This window comes from Perognathus longimembris, chromosome 20 (assembly GCF_023159225.1).
Source record: "Perognathus longimembris pacificus isolate PPM17 chromosome 20, ASM2315922v1, whole genome shotgun sequence".
In the NCBI taxonomy this organism is placed as follows: domain Eukaryota; kingdom Metazoa; phylum Chordata; class Mammalia; order Rodentia; family Heteromyidae; genus Perognathus; species Perognathus longimembris.
In genome coordinates this window covers 46,170,005-46,183,617 of record NC_063180.1, presented here as the reverse complement: position 1 = coordinate 46,183,617, position 13,613 = coordinate 46,170,005, and the positions used below count along the sequence as shown (strand labels likewise).

General features: G+C 60.2%; 1 protein-coding gene across 1 annotated transcript; it reads right to left on the bottom strand.

Annotated features, from left to right (window-relative positions):
- Positions 1-6,920: 6,920 nt before the first annotated feature.
- Tmed3 (transmembrane p24 trafficking protein 3) lies at positions 6,921-13,287 on the bottom strand. Its single transcript, XM_048329715.1, has 3 exons — positions 13,088-13,287; positions 11,248-11,496; positions 6,921-7,426 (listed from the first exon to the last, which is right to left on the bottom strand). The coding sequence occupies exons 1-3, from the start codon at positions 13,250-13,252 to the stop codon at positions 7,190-7,192; spliced, it is 651 nt and encodes a 216-aa protein (XP_048185672.1). The 5' UTR covers positions 13,253-13,287; the 3' UTR covers positions 6,921-7,189.
- Between the last annotated feature and the right edge of the window lie 326 nt (positions 13,288-13,613).

Genomic DNA, 13,613 nt, shown 5'->3' with positions numbered 1-13,613 from the left:
CCCAGGGTGGAGTGTGTAAGCTCAGGGACAGGTGTGAGCCCCAGCCCGCCCTCCCTCCTCAGTTCCCAGGGTGGAGTGTGTGAGCTCAGGGACAGGTGTGAGCACCCAGCCCGCCCTCCCTCCACAGTTCCCAGGGTGAAGTGTGTGAGCTCAGGGACAGGTGTGAGCACCCAGCCCGCCCTCCCTCCTCAGTTCCCAGGGTGGAGTGTGTAAGCTCAGGGACAGGTGTGAGCCCCAGCCCGCCCTCCCTCCTCAGTTCCCAGGGTGGAGTGTGTGAGCTCAGAAACAGGTGTGAGCACCCAGCCCGCCCTCCCTCCACAGTTCCCAGGGTGGAGTGTGTGAGCTCAGGGACAGGTGTGAGCACCCAGCCTGCCCTCCCTCCTCCGACAGTCCCAGGGTGGAGTGTGTGAGCTCAGGGACAGGTGTGAGCACCCAGCCCGCCCTCCCTCCTCAGACAGTCCCAGGGTGGAGTGTGTGAGCTCAGGGACAGGTGTGAGCACCCAGCCCACCCTCCCTCCACAGTTCCCAGGGTGGAGTGTGTGAGCTCAGAAACAGGTGTGAGCACCCAGCCCGCCCTCCCTCCTCAGTTCCCAGGGTGGAGTGTGTGAGCTCAGGGACAGGTGTGAGGCCCAGCCCGCCCTCCCTCCTCAGACAGTCCCAGGGTGGAGTGTGTGAGCTCAGGGATAGGTGTGAGCACCCAGCCCGCCCTCCCTCCTCAGACAGTCCCAGGGTGGAGTGTGTGAGCTCAGGGACAGGTGTGAGCACCTAGCCCGCCCTCCCTCCACAGTTCCCAGGGTGGAGTGTGTGAGCTCAGGGACAGGTGTGAGCACCCAGCCCGCCCTCCCTCCACAGTTCCCAGGGTGGAGTGTGTGAGCTCAGAAACAGGTGTGAGCACCCAGCCCGCCCTCCCTCCTCAGTTCCCAGGGTGGAGTGTGTGAGTTCAGGGACAGGTGTGAGGCCCAGCCCGCCCTCCCTCCTCAGACAGTCCCAGGGTGGAGTGTGTGAGCTCAGGGATAGGTGTGAGCACCCAGCCCGCCCTCCCTCCTCAGTTCCCAGGGTGGAGTGTGTAAGCTCAGGGACAGGTGTGAGCCCCAGCCCGCCCTCCCTCCTCAGTTCCCAGGGTGGAGTGTGTGAGCTCAGGGATAGGTGTGAGCACCCAGCCCGCCCTCCCTCCTCAGACAGTCCCAGGGTGGAGTGTGTGAGCTCAGGGACAGGTGTGAGCACCCAGCCCGCCCTCCCTCCACAGTTCCCAGGGTGGAGTGTGTGAGCTCAGGGACAGGTGTGAGCCCCAGCCCGCCCTCCCTCCACAGTTCCCAGGGTGGAGTGTGTGAGCTCAGGGACAGGTGTGAGCCCCAGCCCGCCCTCCCTCCTCAGACAGTCCCAGGGTGGAGTGTGTGAGCTCAGGGACAGGTGTGAGCACCCAGCCCTCCCTCCTCAGTTCCCAGGGTGGAGTGTGTAAGCTCAGGGACAGGTGTGAGCCCCAGCCCGCCCTCCCTCCACAGTTCCCAGGGTGGAGTGTGTGAGCTCAGGGACAGGTGTGAGCCCCAGCCCGCCCTCCCTCCTCAGTTCCCAGGGTGGAGTGTGTGAGCTCAGGGACAGGTGTGAGCCCCAGCCCGCCCTCCCTCCTCAGTTCCCAGGGTGGAGTGTGTGAGCTCAGGGACAGGCCTAAATGGGATGAAGGTGGCTGCCCTCACCTCTCCTGTAGTCTAGGAAAACCCCCACAAATGTAATCCTTTGGGAGTTTGGGGGGACAAAAAGGTGTAGGTCTAGAGTTAAATGACAAAGTGATTGCTTTCTACACAAAGCAAACACATCCCACCCTTCAGTGCTGAGCACAGTCCCTGCCTGCTCCTGCCACCAGAGCTAGAACAACATCTCCCCAAACCTGCCCCACAACCTCCCCAAACCTGCCCCACAACCTCCCCAAACCTGCTCCACAACCTGTCACTCCACTGCTTTAGACTTTGCTCAGTCAACATTATGACAGCATTTCTTTTTTTTTTTTTCCTCAAGGCTAGCACTCTGCCGCTTGAGCCACAGCGCCCCTTCTGGCCTTTTCTATATATGTGGTGCTGAGGAATCGAACCCAGGGCTTCACCTTTATGAGGCAAGCACTCTTGCCACTAGGTCATATTCCCAGCCCTACGACAGACAGCATTTCTACCAATTCCTCAGCCAGTGCGTGACACCTGTCATCACAGCTACTCCGGGGGCTGAGATCTGAGGATCACAGTTCAAGGGCAGCCCAGACAGGAAAGTCTGTGAGACTCTGATCTCCAACTAACCACCAAGAAGCCTGAAATGAAGGTGTGGCTCAAGTGGTAGAGTGCCAGCCTTGAGCCAAAAAAAAAAAAAAAAAAAAAAAAAAAAAAAAAAGCACAGGAACGGTGTCCAAGCCCTGAGTTCAGGCCCAGTACCAACAGAAAAAAAAATCATGAATTCTAGATCAGATTGATTTCAATCATCAATTCAACCCAGCTGTGATCTGGGAATTTTAAAGTGTGATCGGGTTCCTGGATGGAAGGAAGTCACTACAAGGCTCATACAGCCCCGTAATGCGTGAGGATGATGAAGCGGGTTTCAACATGCCTGCGAAGTTGCTCATCTTGCTACAGCACTCTAAGTCTTGCACAAGACACACATTTCTGGTTCCAAGAAAATGCTGAATTGTTTCTGTCCCAAACTGGATATAAGACAGGTGCTAATGGCACATGCCTGTGATCCCAGCTACTCAGGAGGCTGAGATCCGAGGATCACAGATCCAAATCAGCCTGGGCAGGACAGTCTGTGAGACTCTTATCTCCAATGACCCTGCCACCATGAGCAGTCGGACGTCCCCCTCGCTCTCTGTCTCCACGCACGGTGAGATGTCCCCCTCGCTCTCTGTAGGTCTCCACGCGTGGTGGGATGACCCCCTCGCTCTGTCTCCATTCATGGTGGGATGTCCCCCTCGCTCTCTGTAGGTGGTCACGCGTGGTGGGACATCCCCCCAGCTCTCTGTAGGTGGTCATGCGTGGTGGGACGTCCCCCCTTCTCTGTAGGTGGTCACGTGTGGTGGGACGTCCCCCTCGCTCTCTGTAGGTGGTCACGCGTGGTGGGACGTCCCCCCCTTCTCTGTAGGTGGTCACGCGTGGTGGGACGTCCCCCCCTTCTCTGTAGGTGGTCACGCGTGGTGGGACGTCCCCCTCGCTCTCTGTAGGTGGTCACGCGTGGTGGGACGTCCCCCTCGCTCTCTGTAGGTGGTCACGCATGGTGGGACGTCCCCCCCTTCTCTGTAGGTGGTCACGCGTGGTGGGACGTCCCCCCCTTCTCTGTAGGTGGTCACGCGTGGTGGGACGTCCCCCTCGCTCTCTGTAGGTGGTCACGCGTGGTGAGATGTCCCCCTCGCTCTCTGTAGGTGGTCACGCGTGGTGGGACGTCCCCCCCTTCTCTGTAGGTGGTCACGCGTGGTGGGACGTCCCCCCCTTCTCTGTAGGTGGTCACGTGTGGTGGGACGTCCCCCCTTCTCTGTAGGTGGTCATGTGTGGTGGGACGTCCCCCCCTTCTCTGTAGGTGGTCATGCGTGGTGGGACGTCCCCCCCTTCTCTGTAGGTGGTCACGCGTGGTGGGACGTCCCCCTCGCTCTCTGTAGGTGGTCACGCGTGGTGGGACGTCCCCCCTTCTCTGTAGGTGGTCACGCGTGGTGGGACGTCCCCCTCGCTCTCTGTAGGTGGTCACGCGTGGTGGGACGTCCCCCTCGCTCTCTGTAGGTGGTCACGCATGGTGGGACGTCCCCCTCGCTCTCTGTAGGTGGTCACGCGTGGTGGGATGTCCCCCCTTCTCTGTAGGTGGTCACGCGTGGTGGGACGTCCCCCTCGCTCTCTGTAGGTGGTCACGCGTGGTGGGACGTCCCCCTTCTCTGTAGGTGGTCACGCGTGGTGGGACGTCCCCCCTTCTCTGTAGGTGGTCACACGTGGTGGGACGTCCCCCCCTTCTCTGTAGGTGGTCACGCGTGGTGGGACGTCCCCCCTTCTCTGTAGGTGGTCACGCGTGGTGGGACGTCCCCCCCTTCTCTGTAGGTGGTCACGTGTGGTGGGACGTCCCCCCTTCTCTGTAGGTGGTCATGTGTGGTGGGACGTCCCCCCCTTCTCTGTAGGTGGTCACGCGTGGTGGGACGTCCCCCCCCTTCTCTGTAGGTGGTCACGCGTGGTGGGACATCCCCCCCTTCTCTGTAGGTGGTCACGCGTGGTGGGACGTCCCCCTCGCTCTCTGTAGGTGGTCACGCGTGGTGGGACTCCCCCCCTTCTCTGTAGGTGGTCACGCGTGGTGGGACTCCCCCCCTTCTCTGTAGGTGGTCACGCGTGGTGGGACGTCCCCCCTTCTCTGTAGGTGGTCACGCGTGGTGGGACGTCCCCCCCTTCTCTGTAGGTGGTCACGTGTGGTGGGACGTCCCCCTCGCTCTCTGTAGGTGGTCACGCGTGGTGGGACGTCCCCCCCTTCTCTGTAGGTGGTCACGTGTGGTGGGACGTCCCCCTCGCTCTCTGTAGGTGGTCACGTGTGGTGGGACGTCCCCCTCGCTCTCTGTAGGTGGTCACGCGTGGTGGGACGTCCCCCCCTTCTCTGTAGGTGGTCATGCGTGGTGGGACGTCCCCCCTTCTCTGTAGGTGGTCACGCGTGGTGGGATGTCCCCCTCGCTCTCTGTAGGTGGTCACGCGTGGTGGGACGTCCCCCCCTTCTCTGTAGGTGGTCACGCGTGGTGGGACGTCCCCCCCTTCTCTGTAGGTGGTCATGTGTGGTGGGACGTCCCCCTCGCTCTCTGTAGGTGGTCACGCGTGGTGGGACGTCCCCCTCGCTCTCTGTAGGTGGTCACGTGTGGTGGGACGTCCCCCCTTCTCTGTAGGTGATCATGTGTGGTGGGATGGCCCCCTCTTCTCTGTAGGTGGTCACGTGTGGTGGGACGTCCCCCTCACTCTCTGTCCGTGCAACGACAAAATGGAGACGGACTTCGGAAGTCAGCTCTTCCTCGTGCCACCTCAGCAGTGCCAGCATTTTTCATGGGATTCACCCACTGATTAAGTCACAGGAACGTGAGATTAAGAAGGGCTAAGGGCCAGGACTCGTCCATGTCCCCCAGAGTTTAAGGAAAGCAAAAGGAGACAGCCCCAGAATGGAGAAGCCCATTTACATTACCTTGTTTTTATTTTGCTTTGTGCCGGTCCTGGGGCTTGAGCTCAGGGCCCAGGCACTGTCTCTGAGCTTTCTGGCTCAAGACTGGTGCTCTGCCACTTGAGCCACAGCTCTACTTCCAGCTTTTTGCTGGTTCACTGGAGAGAAGTCTGCTCCAGCTGGCTTTCAACGGTGAGCCTCAAGGTTTCTGCCTCGGGGTGTGAGCCGTCAGCGCCCAGCTGATTCTCCACCTGAATGAGGAGAACGCTCTTCCCAGTTCACCTGAATTCCTGGAGAAGGCGGCTTTGGAACAGAACCCCTAGGTGTGGGAGGAGGGAGGGGGAGGGGGGCTTGGCGTGGCCAGTGGAACTGCGCGTGCCCGGGCGGGGGTCGGCGCTGCCCGTGCTGCCCTCGGCCGGGCCTGCGGCCCCCAGGTCACCCGTGGCTCAGGCATCGCATGGGAGAAGCAGGCCCACTTTCTTCTCTGCCAGTCCTGGGGCTTGAACTCGGGGCTGGGCGCTGTCCCTGAGCGCTTTGTGCTCAAGGCTGGTGCTCTACCACCAGAGCCACAGCACCACTTTCAGCTTATTTTTTTAATGATTAATTGGAGATAGGAGTCTCAAAGTTTTCCTGCCCAGGTGGCTTTGAACCATGATCCTCCCATCTCAGCCTCCTTAGTCGCTAGGATAACAGGTGTGGGCCGCCAGCACGGCACTGCCCTTTTCTATTCTGTTTAGTGAGGAGATAAACCAAGCCTGAGACACAGTAGGCACAGGACCCCGAGGTGTGGGGTGGAGCGGAGCGGGGCAGCGTGGTCCCCAGGAGGAGCCTTGGGTCCCGGCCTCGCAGCTGGCCCAGTGTTCCGTCTGCTGAGACAGGGCACAGGAAAGCCGCCTTGGGCTCAGGCCAGGGCTGTGCTCTGCACAGGAGGACACGGCTGGGCCTGCGACATCCTGAGGACTGGGGCCCAGCGGCCCCCGTGCCCTGGCCGGCGGCGGCACGGGCAGTGTGGTGCCAGCCGTGGCTCCTGGCATCTTCATGTGCCACTCACACGGAGTGTAGCCCCCTCCCTCCCCCTCCTCCCCGTCCCCTCGCCCCGGCCAGTGTGTGACGCACATGTGGCCCTGTATGTCCTTGTGTTTATAACAGAGCTCTGACCTCCGTGTGAGCACTAACACGTGCCTTGGTCTCTTAGCCCGACTACACCACTTGACATGACTGGGTTCCAGCCACCCGCTCACCAGCAAAGGACACCGTTTTTCTGGATGGATGAGACACACGTGGTGTGCACGCACGCAGCCCTGTCTATACACGCGCAGGCGGCCCCCTGGGTATCCACACATAGCTTTTATTAGCCACTGCGCCACGCCGCGGAAACACAGCTGGGCGTGGAGGGCGTCCCCGGCCCAGGCGGCTCTCGGGCTGCTCCTGTGGGCCCAGTCCCCACAGCCACTGAGGCCAGTGGGAGGGGCCCCACGATCCCCTACCCGCCAAATGCTTCACACAGAGCAGAGTGCACCCTGCGGCCCCGGGACCCCGAGGTCGAGATGTGATGGAATCCCACCAGCCAGGCCACAGCCCACCGCCTCCCCAGGGCGACTCCCTGGCCTGGCTGCTGTTTGTGTGTGCACACGCATGCACAAGCACACACCAATACTAGGGCTTGAACTCTGGGCCTCTTGCTTGGCTTTTTTACTCAAGGCAGGGACTCTACCACTTGAGCCACACCTCCACTCCTGGCTTTTTGCTAGGTAATTGGAGGTAAGAGTGTCGGGAACTTTTCTGCAGGGGCTGACTTTGAATGGTGATCCCCAGACCTCAGCGTCGTGAGTAGCTGGGCCGACAGGGGTGAGCCGCCAGCCCCAGCTCCATACCATCCGTGTGGCCAACGCTGCAAACATAATGTAACTGGACGCTTTCGGGTGAGTGGGTGCAAGGGTCAGACACGTGTGCAGGGTGCCCGGTAACCCCCCCGCAGCTCTGTGCACACAGGGCTGCACACCAGCCCCGCGGGCTGGCGGATCTAGGGTGCGAGGGGCCCTGGCTACGAGTGGACTGCCTTGTGGATGGGTCTTTTTTCTGTGAAGAAACTTTTGAGCAGCAGAACCTGACTGAAGCTGACTACAAAGAGGGCGATGGTCTCGCCCACCGACCAGTAAGAGACACGGCTGTTCAGGTCCTCAGCCCGGGCCCGGTCCTGGGCCTCCCGCAGGCGGTAATGGGTCTGGGAGTCGATCACTGTCTTCAGGGCCTCATGAATGGTGACACACGCAGACTCCATCTGCATGGGGGACAGAGGGACGGAGGGACAGGCTCAGGGCTCAGAGACGAGCAGACCATGGGGGACAGGGGGACGGAGGGACAGAGGGACAGAGGGACAGGCTCAGCACTCAGAGACAGGCAGAGCACGGGGGACAGAGGGACAGAGGGACAGGCGGCACTCAGAGACAGGCAGAGCACGGGGGACAGAGGGACAGAGGGACAGGCTCAGCACTCTAGAGACAAGCAGACCATGGGGGACAGAGGGACAGAGGGACAGAGGGACAGGCTCAGCACTCTAGAGACAAGCAGACCATGGGGGACAGAGGGACGGGCTCAGGCACAGTGCTCAGAGACAGGCAGAGTGGAGCCCAGCAGGTCACCCACGTGCAACTCCCATCCTCGGGTGCTCCCTGGGGTTCCGTACCAACGCAGTGCCTGCTCTGATTCGACCCTTGAGGTAACCACAAAGCCCAGAAGCACAAAACACTGGCTCAGCCACCCAGGAAGGAGGTAACGGACTCCAAAACAGACTCAAAGTCCGGCGCCTGTCATCCCAGTTACTCAGGAGGCCGAGACCTGAGGATCCAGGTTCTAAGTCAGCCCATGCAGAAAAGTCCCGAGACTCTTATCACCAACAAACCAGCAGGAAGCAGGAAGTAGAAGTGTGGCTCAAGTGGTAGAACAGAAAGGCCAAGCTAGAGTGCAAGGCCCTGAGGTCAAGCCTCAGCACTGGTGTGCACGTGCGTGTGCACACGGCTGGGCTGGCACCAGATCTGTGCCCAGATGGGTAACTTTCCTCTGCTCTTTGAGCGACTTCCTGCCATGTTTGCATCTGAGACAGCAGACCCTTTTCTACCACGATGGAAATACTACCAGCGCTGGCCCTTCCCACCTGTGTCAGTGAAGCTGTACACAAAGATGTTTGATAAAACAATGTTAAAAGGGACAAGTAGCTGGGCGCTGGGGGCTCAGGGCTCACGCCTGTCATTCTGGCTACTCAGGAGGATCATGGTTCAAAGCCAGCCTGAGCAGGAAAGTTGTGAGACTCTTACCTCCAGTGAATCAGCAGGAAACCAGAAGCAGAGCTGTGGCTCAAAGTGACAGAGCACTAACTTTGGGCAAGAGAGCTTGAGGACGGCTCAGGCCCTGTGTTCAAGCTCCGCGACCAACACACACACACACACACACACACACACACACACGAGCACAGTCTCAAGAAGAACCCATTTTCCTGACATCAGAAAAGTGATCCCAAAGGGGACCTTCAGTCTGTGGTGCCAGCCACCGGGGGGCGGCGCTCCACGCAGACCTCCAGGGGCCGGGAGAGGGGGAGGGGCTCTCCACACAGACCTCCAGGGCCAGAGGCCATGGCAGCAGCCATGAGCTTGCTCCTGTTTCCCCACAACAGCCATGTCCACTGCCCAGGTGGACTAGGAGGAACAGCCTGGGAAGGAACAAGAAACCTAACTACGTTAACCCGCCCCCGAGCCGCCCAGCTGGGCACTGCTGGAATGGCCCGGCATTCCTTCCCAGGTGCAGCAGGACTCAGGGCGACGGGCCAAGTGAACTCAGGTCGGTCACTACAGCAGCCAGGAGACCCGCAGCAGCACAGGTACCCAAGGTGGGAATGAGGGACTCGGAAACCTTGTAAAATGAGGTTACGGGGATTCCAAAGCAGGCTTCAGGGTTGTTTGTTTTTTAAATAGCTCAAATAGCCACTAGTTCATTCTTCCAAACTTTTCCCTTCCTTCCCTTTCTCTCCTCTCCTCTCCCTTCCTTCCTTTGCTTTATGCTGGTCCTGGGGCTTGAACTCAGAGCCAGGGCACTCACTGTCCCTCAGCTGTCTCACTCAGGCTGGTGCTCTGCCACTTGAGCCACAGGTCCACTTCTAGCTTTTGGGTGTGGTTATTGGAAATGAGAGTTGCGCACTTTCCTGGCCCTGGCTGGCTTCAAACTAGGATCCTCAGATCTCTAGCTTCTGAGAAGCTAGGGCTGCCGGCGAGAGCACCAGCACCTGGTACCTGGGGCTCAAGTGGCCTTATTTTGAAGCTGGGCAGAAAGAGATGTTTGGAGGCAGGAGAAGGAATCTAAGCTCTTCCTCCCCACAACAGCACCACACTCCTAGGTGCAGACCGGAGTCTTCTGGCTTTTCCCCATCTGACTGCCCCCCCCCCCCAATTGGCTCAAGAGGAAGTCCCGTGGTCAGGCTTACAAAACGTTTCACTCAGAGGTACTGTTTCACCAGCCCAACAGAACTCTCCAGAGTTACAAAAGACCTTACATACAATCCCCACCCTCAGCTCAACCTGCCGACGGCAGCCACTCCTGGGCTCAAACAAAGCCAGGGCGATGCAAAGCAGACTCCCACAACGCAAACGGGAAAGTGAACTGTGATTTAAGTTTGTGTGTGGACCTATCAGCACGGAGGCCTGAACGTGGCATCTTGTTTTGGTGCCAGTCCTAGGGCTTGAACTCAAACACTGGGTCCATAGCCCCATTCCAGATTTTTTTGGTGGTTCACTGGAGATGAGAGTATCATGGACTTTCCTGCCCAGGCTGGCTCTGAACTCTGGTCCTCAGACCTCAGCCTCCTGACTAGCTGGGATGATGGGTGAACCACTGGCACATGGCTTTGTTAATTTAATTTTAATTAATGTGAATAAATGAGTGTAGATGGTGCATATTTTATCAACCATGCAGAAGCATCTGCTGGCTGCTCAGAGAGGGCGGAGGGTGGGGCGGCCATCAGGACTTCATGGGTGCGCCCCAAACCAGAGTGCACAGTGATGTAGCCACCTTAGAGGGCACCGGAGGTAACCTGCCCCACCTGACACTCAAGACACTGCCACCTGGGTTTGGGACACGCACAGGCAAGATGACGGTTCCTGTCTTTCAAGTTTCTCTGGAAAGACAATCAGACCACAAATACGGCTGCATGCCCAAGGAAGAGCAAGTGGGAGTCCAGGGTCTGATAGACCAACCTTGTGAGACTGGGGACATGGCTCAAGTGGCAGAGAGTGTGCCTTGCAAACACAAGGCCCCAAGTTCAAATAGCAGTAAGCCAAAGTGAAATGAACTATGAAAGTCATGAGAACCACAGGCGACTGTCATGAAAAAAATGTCCACCCAGGACAGGCCCTGCCCGCCCTCTGTTCACCCAGATTTGCTGTATGACAACAGCTCACTAAAGGATCATGAACAGGAGAGGTGACAACGGCTCACTGAGGGGCCGTGAACGGGAGTGACAGGTGACAACAGGAACTGAGGGACCGTGAACAGGAGTGACAGGTGACAACAGGAACTGAGGGACCGTGAACGGGAGTGACAGGTGACAACAGGAACTGAGGGACTGTGAACAGGAGTGACAGGTGACAACGGCTCACTAAGGGACCGTGAACAGGAGTGACAAGTCACTATGGCCCAGGAGTGCCAAGAAGCAGATAGGCCTTTCTCTCACTCACTTGAACTCAGAACCTCATGCTCTTGCTTGGCTTTTCCATTCAAGGCAGGTTCTCTACCACTTGAGCCACACCTTCACTTCCGCCTTTTTTGCTGTTTAACTAGAGGTTAAGAGTCTCGTGGATCTGTCCTCCTGGGCTGGCTTTGAATGGCAATCCTCAGATCTCGCATAGCTGAGATGACAGACGTGAACCGCCAGTACTGGGCTAGTAAGACTGTCAAAGAGACGCTGATAAAGAAAGCAGAGGGCGGAATGGAGATTCTGCGGGGTCAGAGTGAAGAGGAAGGAGGGTGGAGGCAAATGGTGACTCTGCTCGTTTGCTGACACAGAAAGGAGAAAAAACGAGTACACACACACACACAGGGAGGCTCTCCACTCACCTGGGTGAGGGCGGTGACCTTGCTCCCCATGTCTGGGAGAATGGGGGGCTCATCCCCCACCTGGAAGTCGAAGTAGACAGTCTTGTGGGAGAACGTGGAGAACTCGTTACTGAAGCAGAACTGGTACACGCCCTTGACCTCGGTCCGGTGCGTGAAGCTGTCGTACTGCTTCTTGGTCTCGCGGTAGAGAATGTTCCCCGTGGGATCCTCCACATAGCAGTCCACGTCGTAGTGGCCTCCAGTGATTACCTGCCGGGGGACACACAGAACATCCACTGTGGCCACGGGCATGTGTGTGACACACGTGACACACTCAACACTCACTGTGGCCTAATGCTCTCAACACTCCCACCACGCAAGCGCCCATCAGCTCCCAGGGCAGGGCAGAACACCTCCCACTCTGCTGGGCCTGAGCAAAGTCTAGTCAAACGGCCACAGTCACTGCATGACAGTGCAAGGCTGAGATCTGAGCCCCCATGGGCTTGACTCCCAAAGTTTTGATCCACAAGCCTAACGTGTCCCATTTTACAGCAGAGGAAACTGAGGCACCGGAGTTAAGAAAGTTGCCTAAGATGATGAGGCTGACGTGACCTGAGAATTGACGGCTCCGTTTTGCAAACAAACTGGTCGTTCTGGGCTTGCTAAATGGATTTGGTGACATCTAGTAAAATTGGCAACCACTGAACACAAAAACAGCAGCATTCAGTAAAGTCAGCAGTGACTGGCTACAAAGAGAGGCACGTGTACATTGAGGGACTTCATACAGGGGTGGACGATGCTGGAGGAGAGGCCTCAGGAACCAGTCAGTTCCAGCTCCCCATGTAAACACAGGGAAAGTTAAGACAGCAGAGGGTAAAAATCACACAGGTCGTCAAGGACGGTGACCGTCAATGCATCGATGAAAGGACTAAGGGATACAGTTGCTGGGTACCAGTGGCTCACACCTGTAATCCTAGCTACTCACAAGAGGCTGAGAGGTGAGGACTGCAGTTTAAAGCCAGCCCAACAGGAAAGTCCTTGAGACTCTCACCTCCAGTTAACCAACACAAGGCCGGAAGTGGCGCTGGGGTTCAAGTGGCAGAGTCATCCTTGAATAGAAAAGCTAAGGGACAGCACCCAGGTCCTGACCGAAAGCCTCAGTAGGCCCGCATGCACAAACACACGGCGGTCACACGGTTAATTTCTTCCGACCTTGGTGGAAAGCCGCAGGCACCCTGCCGGCTCCTTGGTGGGATGTCTGACGTCAGGGCGGACGGCCCTGGCACCGGAGGCCGGCAGTGGCCATCACCCCTGAGGCCGTCCAACCACACCATCACCACTATTCTGTGGCTGTCTTTCACGAACCTGCGTCTGGGCACAAGCCTCCCCCTGCGCCTCTAAGCACAGAGGGGCCCTCCGCCCCCGGGTCTGCCGGCTACCCCCGCCCCCCCCCCCCGGGTCAGGGGCCCCCGGGGCCCGGGCTGCTCCCCCAGCGGCTGTGAGCCGTGCGCCCCGACCCTGGAGGGCGGGCGGGCGGGAGCGGGCTTTCCCGCGCCGTATGGCAACGACCCCGTCTTTCGGCGGTGGAGCGCGGGAGCGGGGGGCGGCGCCGGCGCCGAGGCCCAGCGGATCCCGTGGAGAGGCCTCGCCTCGCCGGCACGGCGGCTGGGGGCGGACGGCCGGGGGGGGGGGGGGCGGGGGGCGGCTCCGTCCACGGGGCCCTCCTCTCCCCGACGGGGGCCCAGGCCCACCCCAAGCCCGGGGAGCGAGGGGCGGGGGAGGGGGCGGCCCCGGCGGGGCGGGAGGAGGGGGTCCGCCCCCCCCGGTCCCCCCCCTGGCGCCCCCCAGGGCCGCGCCGCACCTGGTAGTCGAGCGAGAGCCGCACGCCCCGCTCCACCTCCTCGTGGAAGCACTGCTTGGCGTTGTCGGGCAGCTCGAAGGTGAGCTCGGCGCCCCGCGACGGCTCGGCGCGGAGCAGGAGCCCCAGCAGCAGCGGCAGCAGCAGCGCCGGGCCCCGCGACGCCATCGGAGCGCGGCGCCGGACGCGGGGGACCGACGTGGCGCCGGCCGGGCGAGGAGGCCGCTTCCGGGAGGCCCCCGCGCGCAGGCGTACTGGGCCGCCTAGGCAGCGCGCCTGCGCGGGCCGGGAGGCGCGGGCCGGCGCGTCCTCCGCAGTGCGCAGGCGCGCGCGGCCGTTCCCCGTCCCGGCCGCCGCCGCCGGCGCGCTCGTCTCCCCACGCCCCGGGCCGCGCGAGCCCCGGGCGGGCCCCGGGTTCCAGCCCGCCCAGGCCCCGCCTACAGACCCGACCCCCACCGGAGGCCGGCCCCTGGCACGCGTGTCCGTCCGTCCGTGCGTCCTAGGTGCCCCCTCGGGGCCTCGCGCGCCA

Bases quoted from the DNA above. Each gene is read 5' to 3' on its own strand.
- Tmed3 (XM_048329715.1), bottom strand. From the start codon at position 13,252: ATGGCGTCGCGGGGCCCGGCGCTGCTGCTGCCGCTGCTGCTGGGGCTC. The intron at 11,497-13,087 runs GTGCGGCGCGGC...GTCCCCCGGCAG, and splicing joins GGCTCTCGCTCGACTACCAG to GTAATCACTGGAGGCCACTA. The intron at 7,427-11,247 runs GTGAGTGGAGAG...TCCCCCATGCAG, and splicing joins AGGTCACCGCCCTCACCCAG to ATGGAGTCTGCGTGTGTCAC.